Source organism: Spermophilus citellus, assembly GCF_964194105.1.
Source record: "Spermophilus citellus genome assembly, chromosome: 5".
Classification (NCBI taxonomy): domain Eukaryota; kingdom Metazoa; phylum Chordata; class Mammalia; order Rodentia; family Sciuridae; genus Spermophilus; species Spermophilus citellus.
Window position 1 is genome coordinate 68,993,554 of NC_138186.1, and position 26,433 is coordinate 69,019,986.

Here is a 26,433-nt window from a genome sequence, read left to right on the forward strand (position 1 = left end):
ATCTGGTCTTGTTCTTCAGAAGAGAAGAACAAGTATCAGAGGGGAGCTGAGTGTATGACTTATGACCTGAGAAAGGGAGAGAACACCATTGGCATGGTGTGAGGAGAGCCAGAAAGGTATGTTTGAGGGGAGGCAGTTGACTGGCCCTTCTAATGCACTATCACACCACTCTAATAAGGGGAAAGGCTAGAGGTGGGCTTGATTATACTTGAGTCTTTAACCTTTCTACTAAGCTTGCCAAATACAGTATGTGCAAAATGGTCATTCCTTTGATCCATCCTAATATGTAATAAGTGTCATTTAATAATTTCACGTGTCTTGAACTGGTTAGATGTGTGTGAATAAGAGAGAAAGTGCAAACATAAAGGGAAGCTTGGAGTTACGTGGAAATTCAAAGAAAACTCAGAGACTTGGGCACGCGCTGATATGCTCAGAGCTGGGAATGTGACACCAGGTGTTTTCTACTTGGGGCTAGTCTAGTCTTTTTACATGGTTATGAGGCTTGGAAAAGTTTAAGGAAAGTATTGCTGCCATTTAGGATTTTTCTAGATATTATTAAGATGGTCTCAGCTGAATGTTATTATTTAAGGACTCAGATCAAAGGTTGAGCTCCTTATGTTGTTTACATTTCATTTGCTCATTTGGAAATTTGATGTGGGTGATTAATGCTATGCGTCTGTACGATAATATGATTTTATTTTCTAAAAAGTCTCTTCATTGCAAACAGTGATACAACTGAGTCTGGGTAAGGTTGGCTGTGATCATAGTGGAAAGGAGACTAGAAAATAACTTTAGTCTGTGACTTCTAAATGATCAAGGCTGAGCGGGCTAGTTAGATTTTTGTCTTTAGCTACAAGACAAGGCATTACTGTTTTATGTATCTTTCCTTTATTGTTTTCAAGCCACTGTAACACTTTGTCAGTTATTTATCATTTCCTTTTGTCATCGTTGTTGTTTTGTTTAGGTGAATAATAATGAAAACTAGAGAAAAACCCCACCACAATCATCACAGAAAGAATATTTAAAAACTTCCCACATTCAGCCATTGACTAAGCTCTTATAGAATGCAGCTTTATTGATAGTGATGAGGTTACAAAATAACACTACCATACATTTTTGTTTGTTGTTCCTGATAAGATACGTGAATGTTTTAACCAAACAAAGAAATTTTCTGCCAAAATTTGTTGAATATATAAAATACTTCTAGGAGTCTCCAAGATAAACATTTTATTTCAAATTTCCTGAGAGGGAAAATTAAATGGTCTTTACCCTCTAAGTGTGCTACAGGGCAAATATTTAATATTTAGAGTCTTTAGTTCTTATAATTACCTAGAGAGGTATGTGTTTGAGAAATTATGCTATAGTGTTTAATCGATATGAAAAAAATACTGAAATGACTTCCTTTTAATTCTGTCTTGTGCTGGAGAACATATTCATCCTTGGTTAGAATGTTTATTCAGCTCATTCAGAAATTACACAAATTCATTTGGTTGTAACTAAGAGAAAAGCAAATTAAATGAATGATTTTTGTCTCTTTTGTTTAGTAACTTGGATAAATTCTATAAATACTTTGCCAGGATAGCTGATGTGGGAAAACAAAAAGATCTTTTAACACATATTTCCAGGTGAAACTCTATTTACATACAGTTTGTAAAATATAGTTACTATAATTGCTATTCTGCCTTTAATTATAGACCATTCTGTCTGTACTTGCTTCCTTATTACCTCAATTATACCTCCTCACTCACAACACTCCACTACCATCTACTCATTGCACAAAACTATATTCATCTGTGCCATCACCACTGACCTTCTATTTGTAACCATTCTTTCAACGTAGGAAGTAAAAAATAAAACTCATTCAGTGCACTGAAAGCAACTAATGCATTTGGTATCACAACCCGCCCCAAGAGTCTTAATTAAAAATAGACAAGCTACATTAAAGTCTGACTTCCTGGAGACTTTCTTATCAGGTCTCTGGCCTCATTCAGAAAAAGAAGCTTGAGTTTTATTGTTTCTGCTGCTGGGTAACACACTTGTTTCTGATCTATTGAACTGATGTGTTTATTTAATCACAGGACTGAGGCATTACAAAACTAACATATCCTTTTCTTTCAGAAAAATCGAAGGAGGCACACAGTTGGATCCTAAGACTTGGGAGTGTAATTGAATACAAGCTTACACCACAATAAAAAGTAAATTTTCAGTTCAGAAGCTTGGAGACATTGTCCTGTTTTTCAGAAGCAGCTGCTTCCAAAGTGGGTTAAAGAATCTATCTCAGTTACACATGAAAAATGACACACATTATTTTGATTTGGCGTACATTCGTATCTTTCAGTTGGCAGTGGTGCAGTGTGTTCCAGGATTCAAAACTTTCACCAACCCTTATGTTCCACACTTCCTACTAACGTTATGTCAGGAAACTTCAGCCTTCTAAACTCGGTCTTCATTGATTTAACTCTTGAAGCAGATGATAAAACTATAACAAATCCAGAAACTTGCTCAGCCCAGGTATGTGTACTTATGAGTCTTCAGATAAACAGTGAGGACAATATTTTAAATGGTAATTTCAAATTATTTATCTGACTTTAAAGTGTCTCCAGTTTTATCCCTAGGAAGCCACTACCAAGTTTTTTCACAATCTATCTTAACAAGCTGTGATAGAAGAAAATGTTTCCAGTTTCAATATCCTCTCTTCGTTCATTTTAAATCATAAAAATCTTACAATTGATTGATTAATTCTTTTTTAATTTTGAGCCCTAGGTTCTCCACACAACATCTCTAAGATCTCAATGGGAAACACATCTGTTAGTGTGAATCAAGGAATTACCTCTCTTTGTCCACTGATCTGTAATCCACAATAAAGCACTTTTTTCCTTCTCAAAATTAACAATATACTATAGGCTTTTTAGTTGCATAAGTGTGTGTATACTAAGATACAAAGATGTCATGGTTACTTTCACACAGGCTTTGCAAGTTATAGCCAAAATAACTGATTAAAAATGAAAAGTTCATTTCACCCATGCTGGTTCAAAAACAAAAGGCTATATATAAATAGGTTGTATCATTGGTAATTTAAGAGTTCAGTAATTAAACTTACTTCATAAACTAATTCCTCGCAGAGCTTTATTTTCCAGCCTGGGCAGAAAAGGGGGTCAAAGGAGCAGGTGCCATTAATCTGCTCCGTACTTGATGAAATGCCTCAATTCTCTGTGTGGGGTAAGGAACTAGCCTAGTGTTTTCACACTAATAACATCTTGTTCTCAATTTGTAGTGTTTATGGCCTGTACCCAAGTGTTACCATTAAATACCCAGAGATAGAACTTTTCATGAGGGGCAATGATATAAAATTGTTCCACAAAGTGTACAACATGAACCACTTTTCACAGTTGAAATAAAATACAGTTGCCCCACAGTATCCTCAGGGAATTGGTTCCAGGATACCACTATCCATGGATGCTTAAGTTCCATATATAAAATGGCATACTATTGTCATGTAATCTACTCACATCTTCTGCTATACTTTAAGTCATCTCTACATTACTTATAAGGCCTAATACAATGTAAATACAATTTAAGTTGTTACACTACTGTTTAGGGAATAGTTGCAAGAAAAAATAGTTTGTACATGTTAAATTCAGATGAAAAAAATTTTTTCAAATATTTTCAATCCATGGTTAGTTGGAATCCACAGATGTGGAACAAGTGGATAAGGAGGGTCAACTGTATTTTAGATATACATAGTATAACTCTAGCAGTAATCTATCTACACAAGGTGGGAGAGGATGGGATTAATGAAAACCAAGTTATATCATTTATTATCTCATATCTAATCCTTTAAACAGTTTATTTTTCAAAATCCAATTGCATATAACCTGTAATTGATTGCCTGCTTCCTCTCCAAAACAATAAACTGGCAAAGAATAAAGTCACAAATTATAAGATAGGAAAATATGTATCATTTACTACAATAATTACCTTTTCCCCAAACTCAGCAAATATGTAAGAAAAAAAATGATATCAGGTGGATGTGCTTTGATTACAAAGCTAATTTGGAGTAAATGAGATTAATAAAACAGAATGGGCACATATTATTTTATATTTCTATGTGAAATGAATGTGTTACATTTTTAACTGAAATCAAGGGGGTAGATATGAAATGGAAAACTATGGTATTTACCAACAGGAGAACCCATTCATCCAGTTATTGCCAAATCCAAGAATTTCAAATATTTCCCTCATTCTTGTTGTATAAGAGTGGGCCAAATAAAATTATTGTTATCGGTTGTGTAACCTTCAGGCAAAGCTTTAAGTTAATGGTCTTTAAAAGCATAGTTTTATTTGACTAATATCAATTCCTTCTTTGAGAGTAGGATTTTATGACAAAATATCCTGGGGCCTGAGGAAAGGAGTAAAAGGAGAATCACAGCTAACCCTGAGGTTCCACCAACCTGCCGGATTTTGAGTAGAATCTCTGTTCCATTCTGGTCTGACTATGTTTTAAACTTTATGACTTTGTCATGGGAGGCCTTTCAAAATCCTTTATTGATTCAAGTATAGTAAAAGAAACTGTGTTGAAATACAGAATTAAGTCTTCATGGATACAAACGATTTGCATTTTAAAATAAAATCTACAAATGATTATTTTCAAATTCTTAAAGTAAAAAAGAGGGAGATCAAAACTCTAGAACACAAAGTTGCTCACTCACATCAGCTTCATGTGTACCAAAGTACAGAAGAAAAATCTCAAATGTGGGTAGTAACCGCTATCATTTAGGACACATGCCACGTTGGAAGAGTGCCTACAACAAACTGTGTCTGCCTGCCACCCAGCGGCTGCTGAAATAAACTTATTCCTTTCGTTGGCCAGCCCTGTATTCTGATTAAAAAAAAAATAGAGGTAGATTATGCCATACCAAGGATTTAAAGCCACCAAGACATATGCCTAGATATATTTTAAAACAATAATTGTAGTAAATGTTATATATTTTCCTTTTCTTAAAATTCCAAGTTTAACCACGTGGCTCTAAGAATAAATACGTGTTCTTCCTGCGTCCCATCTTAATCTACCTGATTCAGATGCTGACCGGCACTGAGGACACCGAGCTGGCTCGGGATTCCCGAGTCACGCTGTTTGGCATTGAGAGGGTGCAGCAGGACACGCCCACGGTGGCCTCGGGCAGCTCGTCGTCCTCTGTCCACTCATTGAGCTCGGGGTTGAAGCACTGGATGCACTTCTTGTACTTCTTCTCGCCCTCGTTCCAGCCCCCTACTAGGTAGGCGCGACCGTGCAGCGCCGAGGCTCCAGCGGTGCTCACGCCCACCAGCAGGGGAGCGGCGTAGCTCCACTGGCCGGTGGCAGGGCTGTAGCACTCTACGGTCAGCACGTCCACCCGTTCCCCGCGCGGCCCTACCTGGCTGCCCCCCATCACATATACCCTGTCGCACAGCGTGACAGCGCAGTGCCAACCTCGAGGCGTGCTCAGGCCAGGCAGCTCCTGCCATGAGTCGCGGGCCGGGTCGTAGGCACACACAGAGCGAGAATACGCGTTGCTGATGTAGCCGCCGGTCACTAGCACCCGGCCATCAGCGACCGCGCTGGCGTGGCAACAGCGCGCCACCTCCAGGGGTGTCTTCGGCTGCCACTGATTAGTGGAGGGAACATAGCACTCCAACGAGGCTAGGCTGCCTTCTGCGTTGCGGCCTCCCACAGCGTAAAGGAGCCCGTTGAACACACTCAGGCTGAAGTGCGTGCGCTTGTGGTTCATGCTGGCCAGGTGTATCCAGGTGTTAAAGCGGGGATCATATCTGGAAAAGGCAGAGGGCAGAGGAAGAATGATAACTTTGTAGGAGATAGCCAGGAACCCATGTTACCCCGCAAACCTTCAGGTGGGAATCCAGACACTATCCCTGCAAGGAAGTGAGGGATCTGGTCCAGTTTCTCCAGAGACTGGAGAGGCTGGTGCTTGTCTCAGCCAGTAAAAAGGTGTGGCATTTGGGAAAGGCAAGGCAGGCTCTATTGACAACCGCACCCGCCCCCAATTCATTGACAAGACCATTCCCTTTATTTAGCTGCTTGGAGAAGAGCCCACAGTGACCTGCCCTTCAGACCCCTTTCCTTCATAAACTATATCGATCATCCATTGGGATTTATGAGATGTTCATGTGAGGGAGATGGAGGAAGCTAAGTATCAGAAGATCAAATTCCACAGTAAGTCAATTCGCCTGTCTTTGTACACCAACCATCCCTAGCTTACTTTCACTGCTTGCTTAAGAGAGGAATTGACTGATGAGATTCTCTATTTCCCAGAAACCTCTTATGGGTACACCTGTCTTGGCTATTGCCACAGCAAAGCTAAGCCACTCAACCAAATCTGTGTTCTGTTGAAATGAGACTGTGGAATTCGTGTCAAAAAGCTTCAACACATCCTTAACTTTTGATACTATTTTATGTTCCACCACTTATTACCAGGTAAAATTTTTTCATATATTGAAATTGGTTTTTGTGTTCAGGACTAATGTTTTATAAACACTGAAATAAATACTGGAAAAATAGTGACTTGACCTTTATACTAACAGGAAATCAGTAAGAAGAAAAATAGCAGTCATAGTGAACTGATGCTTTCTTTTTGCATAGTTCAAAAGTAATATGAATGCAGAATTCACTCCTTCAGTTTGATGTTCATCTTTGTCTCATTTAGATCACAAATAAAAACCTAACCATAGCCAAGGGGTGGCAGACGCCTGTAATCTCAGAAGTTCAGGAGGCTAAGGCAGGAGGATCGAGAGTTCAAAGCCAACCTCAGCAACAGCAGGATGTGGTTCAGTGGGTAAGCACCCCTAGGTTCAATCCCTGGTACCAAAACAAACAAATCCCAACAAAACAACAACAACAACAACAACAAAAACCCTAACTGTATTTATAAATTAAAGATTAAAAATCAATAGTTTGGGGGATTGGGGTTGTGGCTCAGTAGTAGAGCACTCACCTTGCACATGTGAGGTGCCAAGTTTGATCCTCAGCACCATATAAAAACATAATGAATAAAAATAAAAGAATTGTTTCCATCTACAACTAGAAAATTTAAAAATTTAAAAAAATTTTAAAAAATCAATTATTTGGAGTCTCAAATTATGCATACCTATATAATGAAATAATAAAGAATAGCTTTCAAGAAATACTGTATAAATTTTCTGATCTTGCTCATTAGTTGTTTGACTTTATACTACAGTCATGATTTTAAAATGACTGCATATTTCATATGCATGAAAGGTTTTTTGTCATAAGTGTACAAAATAATATTGCATTTGGATTTTGTTCTTAAGCATGCATTATGTTTTTACTTTCTATATGTGTCAAAATATTGGCATTTTCTACATTATGCAGTCTTTGAATATTTAAAATCATTAGCTACCACATTTTAATAATCTCATTCTATTTGCCAGTTATGAATCTGATACTTGTCAGCATCAGTAACTTAAAAGAAATTGTTTATTACTTTATTATTTCTTACCTTTTAGTGTCAAAAACTAAATTTGTAGCTAATTTATTTAAAAATTCAGTATATTATGAATGGTATCTTGATTAGAAATGAGAAAATGTGACAGGTGGTGTGACTTCTCTGGGTATTATGGTTTTTGTTTTGTTTTTGGTACTGAGGATTGAACTCAGGGGGCGCTTCCTAGCCCTTTTTTGTATTTTGTTTAGAGGCAGGGTCTCACTGAGTTTCTTAGGACCTTGCTAAGTTGTCAAAGCTGGCTTGAACTTGCAATCATCCTACAGGCATGCACCCAGCAGTATTATATTTCTTGTATGCAGAATCAGAATAATCATATCTTCCCTGCCCATATCACAGACTTATTTCAGAAATCTAGATTAACAACACACTTGAATGCACTTTACATAACATAAAGTGCTATACCTATGAAAGACAGCATTATTATTATTGCTGTTGTTATTTATTGAACCAATGAACTAAGCCAATAGGCATGATTAACTTACTTCTATGTCCAGGAAATTTCCCCATAATAATGAATCATTTCAGTTCCCACTAAAAGATCAAGTACCTGCAGAAATTGCTGACTGCATGCTTGGCTTGATTTCTTGCATCATTCTGATCTTCACCGCCAGCTACATAAAGAAATCCATCCATCACAGCCACGCACTGATTAAAACTCTTGGCCGGCATTTCTGTAAGCTTACTCCATCCATTTTCAGGGTCTCTATACAAAATGTCTCTACTAAGGGACTTCTCTGTAAGACCTGGGCGTCCTCCAACCGTGGCAAGGACTCGGCAGCCCCCTCGGATTCTTGTTCGCCTAGACTGCAATGTGTTTTGATGATATGGAAGTAAGTGGTAGTTCATAGCATCTACAAGAAGTTTGTGACAATCAGCATCTTGCATCATTCTTGGTACAGACTGAACATAATTGACCAGGTCTTGTGCAGAAATGGTACCAAAGCGAATATTGCTCAAAAGATCCGCAGCATGTTTCACTCTCTTTTGGTCAAATTCTAACCATTTCATTGCAATCTGGAATGCTACTATCTCAGAAGGCAACTGTAAGTCATCATCTATAAGAAGCTCATTAATTTGCTCAAATGTAAGTTTCATAAATTGATCTGATTCTGCAAATTCAAGGAAGTTATCCCGGATAAATTTCTGGGATGCTGCCTTTGCATTTTTCAGGGAGTATGTCTCAGCAATATTAACAATGTACATACAATTCTCAACACTAATCTCCCGAATCAGAAAATCACTGCACATCTTTACAAGAGTATGGATCTGAAGATAAACTGCGGCAGAAATAATGCTTCCTATTGTATACAAGGAGAGGGTCAGCTTTCCAGTGTAGGCATATGCAATGACAGTGGCCAGGCCCAGAGGTGAGATGTCATTGAGATCCACTCTTTGAGTTGATGGGTCTCTTTTTAGGATGTTGTAAAAGTATTCACTGCATGAAGCCATCACTGACTTATGAACATCAAAGGATTTGGTTTTGGTACCAATGACTAAGTCACAGAGGAAACTCTCCTGCCGCATTTTACTTAGGCCTTCTAAGAGGTTAGGGCCATAAGAAGCATCTGTTAATTCAGAAGAAATACAGCTAAGGCCATTGCCTCCCTCTAGGAGCCCGTTCAAAGCATTCAGTTTGTTTAAGGGGCTATCTTCTACAATTATAGTCATCTCATTGATATCTGCTTTGTTCTTTTTGACGGTCTTCTTTTTGGGTGCCATGTTGGCAAACACACTATCACAGGCAAGAGCGTGCTAAAAGAAAGAAAAGAAAGAATGAGCTTGTTTTATGTTACGTGTGCTTTATATTTTGAAACACTACACTGAAAAACTTTTCACAAGATAATAATTTCTTAAACTATTAAAGTAAATTAGCCTTCAAAAAGTAGATCAATTCTCAAAAATAGATTTAAAGACACATTAAACTAGTTACACATTCTATTGACTGTTTACTGCTGCATAAAGTATTGAAAATGATTCAAGAAAGATTCATTTTATGAAATGAGATTTCTCAGTAGGTATATTACCAAATAATTATGCAATAGAAATGAACAATTCATTTTTGATCCAACTATACAATAATTCTAGAATAGTAGTTTACTCTCATCAAAAAGTTAATTATAACTACCTTGAAGGTTTCTCTCAATAAAATACTAATATTTAGGAAACTATTTAAAATTAGAAAAACATAATGAAAAGATTATTTTATTCATAATAGCAATGAAACCTATTACAGATTCTTGATGAGGATTTAGTGATATGCACTATAGGATTTTGCTGGAGGACTTAAAAAGAAATTGCTACTCTTCTATTGTGTTTGTCCCTTTTCCTTTCCATGTAGGAGGAGAGCAGCAGGTAGGCAGTAAGCAGAGAAGGTCTTTTTTTTTTGCCAGGACATTTGTTTTTCTTTCTCAAATCATCATATTCACATTTATATTTCTTTAAAAGGCTAGCAATATATTCTTCTTCATTCCTCTTTGCAAACAATGAAAAAATGTGTTCTTACCTTGTGAGATAGATAGTGAACCCACCATCATTTTAGAGTTTAAATGCATTTGATTTATGTGTTGAGTGTCCCCATGTTGGATTTTCTGTGGGAAATTTTTAAATATTTTGTTCAGCAAGCAGTTATTAGGTGTCTGTGTTGTGTTGGCAGTAATTTACTGGAAATGACGGAGTAGTACAAGATGTAATTTATGTTAGAGAGATAAGACATAACAAATACAAAATGCTAACAAGGAGCTATGTACGCAAAGCAGAGTAAATCTGGGGAGAAAGTTCTGTCTGTGCTCCTAAAAGAACCCAAATGGCTTTTTTTTTTAATGCAGTTCTAGGGCATAGGGCTTGTAAACACCATTGTTTTAGATGAAATCATGAACCTGAGGAGTAATTTTTTTTTTTTTTTAGAGAGGGAGAGAGAGAGCGAGAATTTTAATATTTATTTTTTAGTATTTGGCAGACACAACATCTTTGTTTGCATGCGGTGCTGAGGATCGAACCCGGGCCGCAGGAATGCCAGGCAAGCGCTCTACTGCTTGAGCCACATCCCCAGCCCTGAGGAGTAATTTGAGTTCATAAGACCAAAAAGCTAAATAGTTTATACATCATTAAAAGTTTGTTTTGTTGGTGGCATGTGGGAGTGATATTTAAAATATAATAACTGATAAATCAGGGCATCTACTAATCAGAATGGATTCAGGTGACAGTGCTGGAGCTAGATCCCAGGGGTCCCTCGGGGGTTTCTTTGCAGTTCTTCAGCTTAATGGATTATGAGGCCCAAGGGGTCCTGGGAGAGGGCTGGGAGTGGGAAGGGCTCCAGAGAGGCTCAGGAAAGCAGCTGGTTGGCTATTTATAATTCAGTTTGTTTAATATACAAAATATTTACAAAGAAATCTCAACTATTTCAACACAGTGATGTGCTGGGATTATGGAGGAAAAGGATCCAGAGACTTCCTAATGAAGGAATGATTGTGGACTCTGGGAGCAACAACATCTGATTTCCAGTTTTAAATCTTCCTTTTCTACCCTGTTCCTCTTTATGTCATCCTTAAATGAGGTATCTCCAAGTATCCTTAATAAAATTTTATGAATTATTGGCCAGTTCACTCTGCCTTTAGGAATATCATATCAGGATTACCACTATAAGATAACTGGGGCTGGTGGTGGGGAGAATTAGAAGGAACACTGAAAGACACTAGGAATTGTAAAAAAGGAGAATGATGTTTTTTAGGAAAGTCAATGGTTAGAAAAGGAAGTAACAGGATGAATCTCACCCCCACCAACACACATGTTGACTTTTTTGTGTTGCTTTAACTCTAAAGGCAGGCTGCAAATAGTGCTGTGCAGGAGAGCTATGACTCCAACAGAAAGTATTTCTGGTTCAAGAATTAGAGGACAGAGTTTATGGGCAACCATGTTCACTGGAAAGCAAGGTGGGAATTCTGGAAAAGAGACATTCAGAAAGGGGAAGCCCAATAGAAACTTGAATCTTCAAAAGCTTCAGAGATGATGAATAAATGAAAGAATATGGAAGATTATTTTCTCCCTAAATTTGTTTCAAATAAAAACATGACTCTTCACAGTAAAAGTGATAACATTATCTTGTGAGTTTTACAATGTATGCAGATATTGTATATATGAAAATTACAACATAAAGGAAGGGGTGACACTGGTGGAAAAAAAAAACTAAACAATTGCAAAATGTCCTTTTATTTTTTCTTTTGCAGTGCTAGGGATTAACCGAGGCTTTGCACATGTTAGGCAACCACTCTACCATTAGGCTAGATCCTCAGCCTGGCTTCCATATTTTATGTGAAGTGATTCATTTGATATTAACTTCTGTCATCTGTGCAAATTTAACTTTGCATATTGTAATACCTAGACTGGCCTATAGAAATATAATATAAGCCACATATGCAATTTAAAGTTTTCTAGTAGTCATGTTAGAAAGATAAAAAGCAACAGATGAAATAATTTTAGTAATACTTTTATACAACCTAATTAATATAAAATATTGTTTCTACATGTAATATAAAATTATCAGTGTGATATTTTATATTTTTTGCAAGTATTTGAAATACCAGGTGTATTTCATACCTGCAGTGCATCTCACTTTGAATTAGCCACATTTAAAGTGTTCAGTAGTGACATGTGAATGATGACTATTGTATTGGAAAATAGAGACCTAGAACAAGCACTTAAAAAATGCAAAGTAGCCTGTAAAACCAGTAACTAAATTTAAATGGAATCAAACAAGGACAGGAAAGTTAGAACACAAAAACACAAATTGGAAAGGACAAACAGAAACCAATTTAATAATAAGTCTAAATTCAATCATATCTGTAATTGTATTAAATATCAATGGACAAAGCATTCTAAGTAAAAGGCACAGATTGCCTGAATGGATAGGAAAAGGAAGATTAAAACATTCTGTCTACAAGAGACAGACACAGAGAAGTAGAAAATAAATGTGTAGAAAAGGCTTTACCATGGTAATAAATATAAGAAGGCTCTAGTGCTTATATTGGTAGCAGATAAAATAGATTTCAAGAACAACCTTGTCAGTGCCAGATGGAATTTAAAAATGATACAAAGATCAATTCAACATGAAGATGTAACAGTCTTAAAAATTTATGTGCCTACTAACAACTTCTATAACAAGTGACAGAATTATAGGAAGAAATAGGCAATTTCAAAATTATACTTGAAAATGTAAACTCAGCAATTGATAGAACAACTAAACAAACAAAAACCCCTCAGTAGCATTATAGATTATCTGAACAACATTATTAATCACTTTGACTTAGAACATTACATCCAACAACTGAAAAATATAAATTCTTCTGAAGTGCACATTGTTCCTTTACCAGGTCACCTCCTGTGTTTGGCCACAAAATGAGTTTCTGCAAATTTAAAAGCCAGGCAGAGTACACTATCTAATTACAAAGGAACTAAATTAGAAATAATAAAATAAACTATTGTTATTACTAATTACTGTTAAATAGTATGCTTCTAAATAGCTCTTGAATCAAAGAAGAAATTAGACAATATTTTAAATGGAATGATAATGAAAATATAATATAAATACCAACTCTACTACTTATTCAAGTATGACTTTTGGTAAATTACCCAACCTCTCAGAGTTTCTGTTGACTTATCTCTAAAGTGAAGAAAATAATTGTTCCCACCTCATAATGTTGCTAGTGAAAGAAAGATCTGAACAACATTTAGTAGAGTACCTGGCAAAAGTGAATGCTCAAAAAAATTGATCCAATTTCACTGAAAGCAATAGCCTTGTTAGTTGTGTCTTTGTTAATAAAGGAAGAAAACTGTTTGAGCTTCGGGATAAAACAAATCAGAGAAAGCCACCACATGGTGGAGAAATAGTAATGAGGAACAGGGGCAATAAGGGTCATGCACATGTAGTGACCTAGAATGAGGGTTGGAAAACAGCAACAAGGAAGAGATTTCTTGAACATACTTCTAGGGATTTGGAAAATACCAGGGAGAGAAATGAAATTCATGCAATTACACTGGCGTAGGAGCAGAATATTATTATTTTATGAGTGGCAAGGATAACTCTGGAAATTTAGAAAACTGGGATGTTTGGTTATAGATTAAGTAAGCAAAACCCAGAATACATGGAACATATTGAGTCCATTGATGTGCTTGGATTTAAGGGTTAAAACTAAAGAAAAGATTGAATGGGGTGATGTTAGGAGGAGAAGGTTTGCAGATAACCTAAGTCTTACTGAAGGCTTTTATGAGTAGGTATGTAAGGGAGAAGGTCAACAAAAGTGGAGGAAATGCCTCAAGCTGAGGCAAGGAGGCACAACTCAGCATGCTGTGCATGGACTAAAATGGTGGGGTTCACTAGGAAAACATCTGGCAAGTAATGTTAGGTCTATGAACATAGGATGTGGGAGGCAGGAAGGGTTTGAATTTGATAAGTTACTCTGTATTCAGAAGTATTATGAACTCACCAGCAAAGGAAGGGTGACCTGAAGCTAGACAAAGTAGTGAAATCAGTTAAAATTCTCCCTTAAGTTTCTTTCTCTTATTTCCTGTTGATGCTCCTCTTTCTTCTGTTGTCTGTCCTTCAGGCTGCTCCTGGGGTTTCCTCTTATGAGCTGACCCTGGACTGCTGCACTCGTGGGAATTTCTATGAATCTCTCTTTATCTAAAACATTCTTGCCCTTATAACATTTCTCTAGGGCTCCACTGGATGATGCATTAGCTAGTCTTATGAATCCAAGCTAATCAGTTAATAGGCAAATCTACTCTACCTCTCAGATATGCATGGTCTTTGGTATGTTTTGTTTTGTGTAAGTATGTATTTTTCTATTACTCACATATACATTTCTAAGAGAGTAGCCTTTTCTTAAGAGCCCATGAAAGCACAATGTAGAGGTAACTGACTTCTTTAATTCTCTATGGGAAAAGCAGAGGAGAGAAATAGGCAAGAGACTATTTACAAGACTATTGACATCAGAGCCCTGTAGCCAACTTCCTGATGGCCATGTTTTCCTAGATAGAAATCCAGTCTTTATTTATAGAACTGCCTCACATCCTACTTTGGGGGCTGCACCTCTCAGGTGAGGCTATCTGTTCACCTGTTGAGGTATTCTCAGTCTGTGCTGTGTTAGTGGATGAAGGTCACTGTAGATCCCTCAGAGGAACCTGAGGATCAGTGTCTTCTTTGAAGCTGGGAAATGCTCAGATGTTGTTATCAAAGCTGCAGAGATGTTCACTGGTTCCTGTGTCCCAGTAAATGGTTTCCTCTGTCCTGTTCCTCCATTTCCCAAAATCCACTCCTTTTCTCAACTTAAAGAGGACTGCAGGCCAGTAAGAATGAATAAGAAGAGCAGCTGCACCCTGATTTGGGCCCTGTTACACAGAAGACTAGCTCCCTTCAGGGGAGATCAGAGCCCATAGAAAGAAAAAAGAAAACGAAGACAGGGAATCCTCCAGGAGACTCTCCAGGCCCCTCTCACTGGAGTCTTTCTGGGAAGTACAGACACAATATGTACAACACTGGGTGCACAAGCATGTGCACACACACACACACACATATACACACACAGTCACTTAAGCAACCAGAACTTTCCTACAAACAGGTAGAAGTTAAAAGAAGGGCAGTCTCAAAGAAGTTATAAATAGGAGTATGAAAGGAAAGTGGAACAATTTAACTCACTTTCATTTACTCATTTGGTCATGGTGCTGGGCTTTGAGGCTGATTGTATGGGTTAATTAAGGGTGATTGGAAAATAATTGAATATTTTAAAAAATTATTACTCAGTAACTAGGTCATATGTAAGCATGTAGTCAAGAGTAATTGGTATAAGAACTCTCATTGCTTTTTTCTACAATTACACAAATGTTCACAATGTACCCTTGATTCATATTGTAGCTGGTCACCAATGATAGTCACAATGACAGTCAAAATTTGTCTGCCAGGAAAAGGAGTTACAAAAATGAGTTATATATATATATATATAAAATCTGGAGAGTATCTTAGATGCTAAGCAATAAATTTGGAAGTATTCTTTTTGATTCAGCATACATTTTAACTGGAAGTTGGATGAGGGTTTACTTATAGTTTATTTTAAATCTCTCTCTCTCTCTCTCTCTTTTTTAATAAGCCAAGTGAATGCTTTGTGGTCAGCTGATTAGGGGCACCAATAGCTAGAGCAATTGCCATGGTTTGACATACCATAGGGAGGGCTTTGACTCTGGTTACAGTTTCATGGTGAGGAGTGCACCCTTGTTAAGCTGCCCTTGGCTGGAAAAGTTTCCATACAATTTCTTTACAATCTATTTTTCCTGAACCACAACAGGCTTCAGTCTCACTCTGTACCCATAGGGGCTCTGACAAGGTACCCCCCTTTATGATAAAAAGGAAGAATTTACAGGCCTATCTTGGGACTTCGGGTGGCTTGCACTTTTCACCTGGCCCCTACCATAGTAGGAAATGCTGGAAGGAGGAGCAGATCTAGCCACAGCAGCTGAGGTTGTGTAATGGGATGAGCAGCTATTCAGAGGCACTGCCAGTCCCTTTCTGTCCCTTCCCTTTTTGGGTCAAAGAAAAAACTTTGCAGAGGGTGCAGGGAGTTGTGGAGAGGTTTCTATCCTACTGGAGTTATACAGCCATTCTATGAAGTAAGTCCAAAGAAGTCCCCTTCCCTGCTTGTGGATGCTACAGTCTCTTTAGTTCCTTATTCCAGAATAGCTTCTTGGGTCCCTCAAGAGAGCTGCGTACTAGAATTTGGAAGGAGGGTAACAGACACAATCCGATCTTCCCCTCCCCATTACCCACCACAGATCCTGGCTCTTGGGTCATTTCCATGACAATGGTGTCATGTATTCAATGTAGAACATCATATTTTCATCATCTTTTGTATTTGTCAAGTATAGTAATAATTCCTAAATAGAAATCATCAAACATGAATCTATATTATGTTTTAAAATTAACTGATATCTCCATCTCTATCTAAAATAATAGTTATCTAGCTAGGATTTATCAGTTGAGATTTTACTATATACTGAACCCTGGGTTATTTACTTTACATGACTTAATTTTTAAAATTTAAATACCATGAAAATCCTAAAGGAGAAGTTATATTGTGATAATATTACAAATGAGGAAATTAAGATTTATAAAGAAGAAAGAAAGAAAACAATAAGGTCACATGAAGAAATATGTATGTGATTTGGAGCAGAATCCAATTCAGATAGAACCCTGACACTCCATTTTGTCTTCCTTAAGGGTAGACCTATAGTAGGTTAAAAGTTAACTTTTTCCAGCATGAGAAAAGAGATTAAGTGAGGTAGAGCTGAGTTTTATAATATCAAATTTTGGATATGGAGAACATAAAATGGTTCTTGCTAACTCCAAATACTGAAATGAAAGAGTTGCCTAATGTATAATAAATTTATTTGGGAACATAAATTCTATCAATTTTTTTATCCTGTTAAGGGCAGTAGGGATATGAAACTCCAATAGGTTGGGTCAGCAAAAATATAAATAGGTTCGAGGAATGCTTGCATGAATTTGTTGACCAGATAATCAGGCAATTCCTTGTGTTAGACTGAATATGAAATTAGCTTTGTTGTTGTTTTTGTTGTTTAAAAGCAATTAGTTGTTACAAATTTCATATGGCCCAACTTAAGTAAAAGCTATATGTAGCAGCATTGTTTTTTATAAATATTAAGACTTTACACAAAGTTAACCATGATTCTATTCCTGAGCCTGTATATTGGACATAAGGACCCCATGCAAATATTTTTAGTTTGGGTTTTGTTGAAAATTTTAGTAAAATGTCTCTCTTTTCTTGTCTTTTGTGTTGGTCAAAGGAAAGGAGACTGAATATTGAATTTTTAAGACTTATGTCTCTTTGATCATCATAAAATTGAAAACCTAGGTTTTGGTATTCATTCTTCTCTAATCATTTGATAACACTTGGAGCAAAACATCCAACCTGTTAGAATTTCAGTTTAATTACTGTTAAACAAGGAGATGTGGCCCTTTCAGTTCTAAAATTTTTACAAAGTTAAGAATATATAACTGGCTTTTGCTGCCCAAATTGCCAAGATTTGGTCCTATATCACCTCCCCTCAATAGGACTTTGATAACCCTAGAATCAACTCACGATTAGATAGGTGTGAATCAATTAAGACAGGGTTCTTTACTTGGGATCTCTGTGTCTAGGGTTAATTCATCAGATTTGGCAAATAAAAAATACAAGACATCCAGTTAAATTTAAATTTCAGATGAACCACAAATCATATTTGTCCAATATATGTCCAACATACTTAAACTAGAAGTCAATTTGTGATTTATCTTAAATTCAAATATAGCTGGGTAACCTGTATTTTATTGGAACTCTACTCTGGGTTGGGATTCAGGTCGATCCTTGAGCCCTGTGGGATATTCTGAAACATACTGTGTCCTTATGTGTTCTGCAGAGTCTCTCAGAGCTACTTTCATGAGGATCATGAAAGGTCCAAAATCCAAAATAGAATCAGAACCACAAGACTGAGAATAATGTTGCCAAGAAATGGTAACACAATGATACCCTCTCCTGTTCAGTGGGTAAATCCATGTGAAATTATTGCCTTTACATCAAGTTCTTTTGTCCACAAACCCATCCCTGATGAAAACTTCTAGAACTGATTCTAGAAAAGAGTTGTCACTTCATATTTAAGAATGTGCTTCTTCCTGCAGCCTGCCACCCTTGACTTGAGACTCTACACAGGGCAAGCTAAAGTGTCACTGTCACTCTCCTGCCAGACAGAGCTGGGATCTCAGAATGTCTTCTTGCCAAGGGTGCGAAATCAGCCGTGCCTGCTCCCTGTCCCTGCCACATTCCAATGGCTGCATTTGTCGAGGCTCATCAGTACTACCTCCCGGAATAGAAACAGGCCTGGCTACTGCTGCTTGCCATTTTAAGTCCAACTGAAGGGGGGTTTTCCACTTCACCACTCCATTCCCAACATGATTTTTTATTTGAAATGTATATCAGTATAGCTATATGTGCACATTTAAAACAAAACCTGTTTATTAGTCGAATAGCAAATTTATGGTAATTGCAGAGGGATTTCTGTTTTGTCAATAGGTTGTTTTTCAGAGAATTCAATGAGTTGTTTGATTTTTGTGTGACCAGTTTAATGAAAACTGATAACATTATATCTAAACCTGACAGCTCTCCAATGTTTAAATGGTTCTTGATAATGAAAAGATGGAATTCTAAACTTTGCGAACAAATCCTGAGAATTTTTTTTTCTCTCTCCTCTATAAAATAGTGGAAGGAAAGCACAATATAAACTTTAGATAAGGGCAAAGGGGAGGGAGGAAAAGGAAGGGGGCACGGAGGTAGTGGAATGAGATGGCTATCATTACCCTAAGTACATGTATGAAGATAAGAAAAGAAAAGAAAAAAGCACAACGTAAGTTTTAGAGAATTAAAATTACACTTAGAAACTACAAGTCATTTTACTTTTATAAGGGGCCTTACTCCTATGCATTTCTGTTGCTGTGCCAGTCTCCTAATTTATCACATTTCTCAAGTTCCAAGAAAAGATTTTCTACCTCCCAACTTCAGTTCAGGGACATGAGAAGTCTGACTCAGATGGAGACTCCCTTCAGGAAAACAGCTCTATAACCACAAATGCTCAGACAGCCCTCTCCCGTCCACACAGCTGTACACACCCCAGGATCCAGAAGACAGGAGTTGGTGAGTGTAGTCCCAGCTCCTCTCCCTCCTGTGTGAAGTGGCAGCTCAACTTGCAATGAAGAAGTTTCTGCTGTAGACTCCTCTTGGGAAGTGATCTGTGAAGAGAGAGAGGGAGAGAGAAAGAAAATCCGGTGGGGAGTCACCAGCAGCCACCTGACAGGCCCCAGTGGCAGCAATTTTTAGAATAACCCCTGGATGAAGCAGGCTGAGCCTGCGCTCTGGCCTGGAGCAATTGAGCCCTCCTCTCCCCTCTTTGGCTTTCAATTGCAGGCCATCTGGGGGCAGAGGGCGGGGTTCTGGTTGGTAGAGAAGGGTTGGATTTCTTGACCTGGTCATTTTTTTTTTTCCATTTAAGTCAAGAGCTCAATCAACCTGGCTGTTAGGAAAGAAAATAACTAGGTGGGTGTTTAATTGTTGGAAGCAGGGATTTCAGTAGAGTAACTGGAAGGGAACGTTGTGGCGAAAAATTAGTTTCTAGAAAGGTAAATAGACTGTGTCACCTCAAGTCCTTTGAGAAGATTGTGGCTATAAATAGATTGTTCTTTAGAAGAGAACATGTTTACTGAGATATGGTACTTTCTACAGCACTTCAATACATCACTAGTATTTCACAATTTAATAAATGGGGTTTATAGCAGTGCTGATTATCCAGTGATCTGCATAAGGTCTGAGACAAACACACACTCTACCACACATACATATTGGGGACTGTCTACTTTGGAAACACTTCATGTGAGAAAATAACCTCCAATGGTTATAATTGACCACAAGCTTTTAATAGGCACCAAGAGTGTGAAATGGCTCCTATAAATGTTAACACAATAATCAGCTGTAATAATGGAAAAAAGATAATGGAAAATAAATGTTCTAATTATTCTTCATTAGATAATCTGTTAAGCATTGTTTTGCCACATTGGCACATAGATATTATTCTGCATCCTGAAAAAGATAGGGATGAATAAATCTTCAGAGGCTGTGCCTATAGGGGACCATCGAAGACTAAAAGAAGACTTAGGATAGGTGAGATGAGACCCTTGAGAGCAAGTTTTGTGGGAGCTGTTATACAACAAGGGGGTTCAGTTAAAATTTTATAACCTATGAAGTCAATAACTTCTACCCAAAAAGGGTAGAAAACTTTAGGAAAACAAATTTAAAATAGGGAAGAACTGGGTTTTATGCATGAAAATGGCAGCCTTGAATAGGTTTGAAGTAAAAGAAGCCATAGGACTGGTGTGACATAGAAGGGACCCTTGCTATGACTGGGGAGTTACACTGGAGCATCTCTGATATCTTTCCAAGTCTAAGGCTCTATAATTCTACATATGCTGAACTTTCGTTCTCCCAACACTTCTCAACTCATTGGTAATAACTGTCTTAGTTACCATTTCTGTTGGAATTCCGGCTGGATATTGTTTTAGCAAGGACAACTCTTTTGAAACTTCTTGCATTGTTAGTTTTTTGTTTGTTTGTTTGTTTTTTGCTTCTACTGATGGATCGCCAGCATAGAATGTGTCAGAAGGAAATCAGAGAAATTTATTTTGAGTTTTACTTTCAAGTGATATTTTGTTTTTAAGATGGGGTCTCACTATGAAATTCAGGCTGCTCTTGAACTGGGCTCAAGTCATCCTTTCTCCTCAGTCTTCCCAGTAGCTGATGCCCACCACCACACCTGATTTGAAGAGATCCTTCTTGATTCTACTTCGGTGACTCAGATAAAGGGCCAGAGCACTAAATTCAATTTTTACTATACAAAAATCAACCTTCTTTCAGTATTATGATATTGGTGATATGATGATGAAAAGGGTCTTCAAGAAACAATGATTGGTATTAGCATCTTCAAAAGTCTAAGACTGTTAATTCCACTTCTACTAAGACAGTACTGAGATATTACTTTCAACATAATGTTGTCTGGGATAAAGATATGAAAAATGAAAAATCGAAGTGATATTTGAATCAAAAAGTTTCAAGAGTAGCTACCATATGCAAGCACTCAACTATGCTGTGGTTGATATGCTGAAAACAGGGGTATGGAGCATTGTTGGAAAAGGAACCTGGACAGTAGGCTATAGAGTATATTAAGATTTTTTGTCTTTATTATGAAAGCCATGAGGGTCTACTTTTTTTTTTTTAACAAGTTCATTTACTAAAAAGGTGTGCCATGATGAGATTGGCATTTTGAAAAGAATCCTCTGGTATTTGGAAGTATAACCTTAGCAGGATTTTGAGGATTTAGATTGAGTAATTATTTGTTTCCCATCAACCTCCCCCTACTCTCTGCCACAGGGCCAGCTCAAATGCAAGCTCCACGAAGACAAGGATCTTTATCCATTTTGTTCACTGATGAATCCCAAGTAACTAAAGTAGTGCCTGGCATATAGAAGATGGTAAATCATTATTAATTAACCAAATAAGTAGATGAGCCAATGAATACATTCATATTGAATGAGGTGGGTGAGATGAAGCTTAGGACAAGAGAATCGAGGGTTTATACAAGGAAGATTTACAATGACAGATCATAACACTGAGCTGAGTAAGGAGGAAAATGAGGTTCTAAGGTAGAGAATCTTTGTCTAGAGCAAGGATAATACCTAGTATTGGGTAAGGGAACTATGGCCAGCTTCTTTTTACGGGGTTCTTTCTGCCCTGGGGAATGTAAGCTGCCGTAAAACTACAATCTCAGATAATTAGCAAATAAAAAAAACATAAATACTCAGAAATACATTTACACAAGACAAAGTCCCTAATGGATCTAGTTCACATGGGTTCTGGAACTAGACACAAGGAAAATGGCTCCAGTGGCTTATTTAAGGGGGTAGATTAAAGGCAGGGATAAGGTTTCAAGGGTGGAGTCTGGCTTCATGATCTCTTGCAGTCAGAGGTTGATTGACATTTTAGAAGGTCACACCCATCTCAGATGCTGTGTGTGGGCCACGGAAGAGCAGGAAAAGAGATTCACATTGTTCCTGGGCAATTAACCAGAGGAAATGTCCACTGGCATTCCTAGATACCAGATGTCTCTATCCACAAGACTTCCATGTGTGGTGACCCACATTCAACCCATGGACAGCTTGTGGCAACCTGGCTTGTAGTAGGTACTCAATAAGTTATTTGTTGAATGAAAAAAAGGTAATAATGATGACATAGTAAAATCCAAAGATGGGAAGTGTTTTAGTCAGGTTTTTCGCTACTGTGACTAAAAGATCTGACCAGATCAACTGTAGGGGAGAAAGGTTTATTTGGGGCTTACAGTTTCAAAGTTCAGTCTGTAGACAGCTGGCTCCATTCCTCGGGGCTTGAGGTGAGGCAGAACATTATGGCAAAAGAGTGTGGCAGACGGAAGCAGCTCACATGATGATCAGGAAGCAGAGAAAGAGAGAGAGAGAGAGAGAGAGAGAGAGAGAGAGATCTCTGCTTGCCAGATACAAATGTATACCCAAAGCCACGCCCCCAGTGCCTCACCTCCTCCATCCACACCCTACCTGCCTTCAGCTACCACTCAGTTAATCCCATCAGGTGATTAATTCACTGGGTTAAGATTCTTGTAACCCAATCATTTCTTCCCCGAACCTTCTTGCATTGTCTCACACATGAGCTTTTGGGGGACACCTCACCTCTAAACCATAACAGAAAGTATTGTGACATTTTGCTTTTTAATTAGTTAGTCACATCTTTTTTTTTTTCTTTTTTCCTTGGTTCTTCTTAGTTATACATGACAGTAGAATGTATTTTGACAAATTATACAGACATAGACTATAACATTCTATTTAGGATCCCACTCTGTGGTTGTACATGCTGCGGATTTACCCTAGTCATGTATCCAAATACAAAGCTAGGAAAGTTATGTCCAATTAATTCTGCTGTCTTTCCTCATCCCCTCCCTGCTCCCATCCTTTCATTTCCCTTTGTCTAATGTAATGGATTTCTATTATTCTCCTCCCCAACCTTCCTTGTTTTGGGTTAGCATCCACAAATCAGAACATTTGGCCTTTGATTTTGGGGGATTGGCTTATTTCACTTAGCATGATGTTCTCCAGTTCCATCCATTTACCAAAAAATGCCATTATTTCATTTTTATTTATGGCTGAGTGGATATTCCATTGTGTATATATACCACATTTTCTTCATCTATTCATCTGTTGAAGGATACTTAGGTTGTTTCCATAGGTTGGCTAATATGAGTTGAGATGCTATAAACATTGATGTGACTGTGTCATAGTATGTTGTTATTAAGTCCTCTGGATATAGACATAGGAGTGGGATAACTGGGTCAAATGGAAGTTTCACTCCAAATTTTCTGAGGAGTCGCTGTACTGCTTTCCATAGTGGTTGCACAAATTTGCAGTCCCACCAATAATGTATGAGAGTACCTGTCTCTCCACATCCTCACCAACATTTATTGTCACTTGTGTTCTTTATAATTGCCATTCTGACTGGAGTGAGATGGAATCTCAGTATAGTTTTAATTTGCATTTCTCTGATTGCTAAGGATATTGAGCATTTTTTTAAATATATTTTTTAATCATTTGTATTTCTTCTTCTCTGAAGTGTTCAGTTCCTTTGTGCATTTATTGATTGGATTATTTATTTTTCTGGTGTTAAATTTCTTGAGGTTTTTTTTTATATATCCTGGAAATTAATACCTTATCTATTGATGCTAAGGATTTTCTTCCATTTTGTATAATCTCTGTTCATGTTCTTAATTGTCTCATTTGCTGTGAAGCTTTTCAGTTTGATGCCATCCCATTTATTGATCCTTGATTTTGCTTTTTTGTGCTTTAGGAGTCTTATTGAGGAAGTCAGTTTTGAGGCCTACCTTTTCTTCTAGTAAGTGCAGGGTCTCTGGTCTAATACCTAAGTCCTTTATCCACTCAGAATTGAGTTTGTACAGGGTAAATATAGGGGTTCAATTTCATTCTATTACAATGGATTTCCAGCTAGTCATCTCTTATAAAAACTTTTAAGGACTTTCTAGTAAAACTAAGTTTTTAAAAGGTCTTATAGCTAAAAGAATAGTTGAACTATAAAACTCAGGGTTCCCAAAGTATACCTGTCTGTTGTAGATTATAATTCTGATTACTTGGTTGGTTCTCAAAATCTCTCACCAATAGTAAATCATTTAGAAAGCTACTTCTCAAACCAACATACACAGAAATTACCTGAGGACCTTTTAAAATATTGATGCTAATAAGGTAGGTTTGGGGTAGGGTCTGAGATTCTGCCTTTGTAACAAGCTCACAGATAATACTGATATTTCTGACTCAAGAGATACACTTTGGATAATAAGCATTTGGAATGCTTAGCTACTCAACTTCTGAAGGAAAAGATTTCTTAAAAAACAAGAGAAAGCCAGGTGTAATGGCACTCGCCTATAGTCCCACTCCTTAGAAGGCTGAGGTGGGAGGGTCAAGTGAGCCCAGGAATTTGAGAATCTGAGACTAGTTTGGGCAACATGGTGAGACCTCATCTCAAAAAAAGAAAAAGGTGGAGGCAATAGAGTCGATTCACCCAAACACACAAGTACAATTTTCCAATACCAAATTTACAAGCCTACCTTGAGAAAGTCTCCAAGCTTTCCTTCTTTGTCTGCTTAAAATGGAGCAGTCCCTTCCCTTTCCTGGCCTTGGCCTCTCCTAGTGCTTTGGACTGCAGACAAATCTCCAGTTCAGGAACCTGTCTGTCAGTGCTCCCTCTTCTTTTGAGCCCAACCCCTTCACATCTACCAGCCAATTGTCACCATCACTGAATGGTATTCACACCACATTCACTCTCCTGCCTTCAAGTCTTCATACTTTCTGTTCTAATTGACTGTCTTTCTCATTTTCATGTAGAGCCTTCCTACCTCATCATTTGCATCTTCATTTAAATATCATTTACTCAAGAAATCCTTGCTTGAACGCTTCCATGTCACAGTTTAATAACTACTCTCTAGACTGTAAGTGTCATAAATAATAAAATATAGCATATATTAGAGTTTACTCTGTACCAGGGCTTTGTGGTTGAAAGCATCTAAAATTATCCCAAATGATTTCCATGTGTCAGGATTTATGGCCTTATATAATCCCCTGGTTTTGAGTAACTTGCTTCTAACCAATAGAAGCTCAAAACATTGAGGAGATTTCTTCTGTGGTTTGCTCACAAAAAGTTCTGACTGCCATCTTACTAGCAGAATCTCTTCCTTGACGACTGATGAAGCCCAGTGCCATGTTGGAAATGCCCAGGCAAGGAAAAGCAAGCTGGGAACTGAAGCCCTTAGTTCAACATCCCAAGAGGCATGAGTCCTGCCAACCATCACTCAGTAAACTTGAAGGTGGGTCCTTCCCCAATTTAAACTTCACTACAAGAAGCCCTCTCTCTGTAACATCTTAATTGCAGTCTTGTAAGAGACGTTAAAACAGAGGACCTAGTTAAGTTCTACCTGAATCCCAAAGAATCAATAATAAATAAATAAATAAATAAATAAATTTATTTTATTAGCATTTAAATTTTAAGCTGCTGTTATGTAGCAATAGATAAATAAAATAGTACCCTTCTATGCATTTTTCATCTGTAAACTAATTTAATCCTCATAGCATCTTTGAATCCCTATTTTATACATAAGAAAACTGAAGTAATTCAACTTTCCCACGTCACAAGACTAGTAAGGGATGGAACCAATATTTGGACCTGTCATCAGGCTTCAAAGTCTGTGCTGTTAACTCCTTCACCTTGCATGAATGCAGTGGCTGTATCTGATTTGTTCATACTTGTAGCTGCATTCTCAGGTACAATTTTTGGCACATAGTAGATTCTTTATAATTGATTGATTGATTAATTCAGAAAATTGCTAAGTGAATGATGAATAGATTTGTTGTTGCTGTGCATGCAATGGAAATTTATGAGTGTTTTTTGGAAGTATAACTGTAACTGTTTGCTCTCCAAGGACTTTTTGTTTTGTTTTGTGATATAGACTCTTTAGATGTAGAATGGAATATATACTAATTGACTGAAAATTACAGGTGCATTTTATTTTAGTGTGTCAAATAGCGTAATATAAACATTATGGAAGTCATGTATGATTTTAAATTACATGGAGGTTACATTAAAAGAAGTAAAAATGAATCATTAACATTTACTTTAATGAATTGTTTTATTAAACCCAATACATTTATATTATTATTTCAAATGTAATCAACATAAAAATTAAT

The 26,433-nt window shown here is 37.3% G+C and overlaps 1 protein-coding gene across 2 annotated transcripts; it reads right to left on the minus strand.

The window, feature by feature from the left end:
* Positions 1-1,055: 1,055 nt before the first annotated feature.
* On the minus strand, positions 1,056-19,420 carry KLHL31 (kelch like family member 31). Of its 2 annotated transcripts, XM_081295774.1 has the most exons (4): positions 19,225-19,384; positions 8,068-9,272; positions 5,071-5,808; positions 1,056-2,479 (listed from the first exon to the last, which is right to left on the minus strand). In XM_081295774.1, the coding sequence occupies exons 2-3, from the start codon at positions 9,237-9,239 to the stop codon at positions 5,076-5,078; spliced, it is 1,905 nt and encodes a 634-aa protein (XP_081151900.1). In that variant the 5' UTR covers positions 9,240-9,272; positions 19,225-19,384; the 3' UTR covers positions 1,056-2,479; positions 5,071-5,075. The 2 variants fall into 2 exon arrangements, with proteins under 2 accessions (XP_081151900.1, XP_081151901.1); XM_081295775.1 differs by having other exon boundaries at positions 1,056-5,808; positions 19,225-19,420.
* Positions 19,421-26,433: the final 7,013 nt, after the last annotated feature.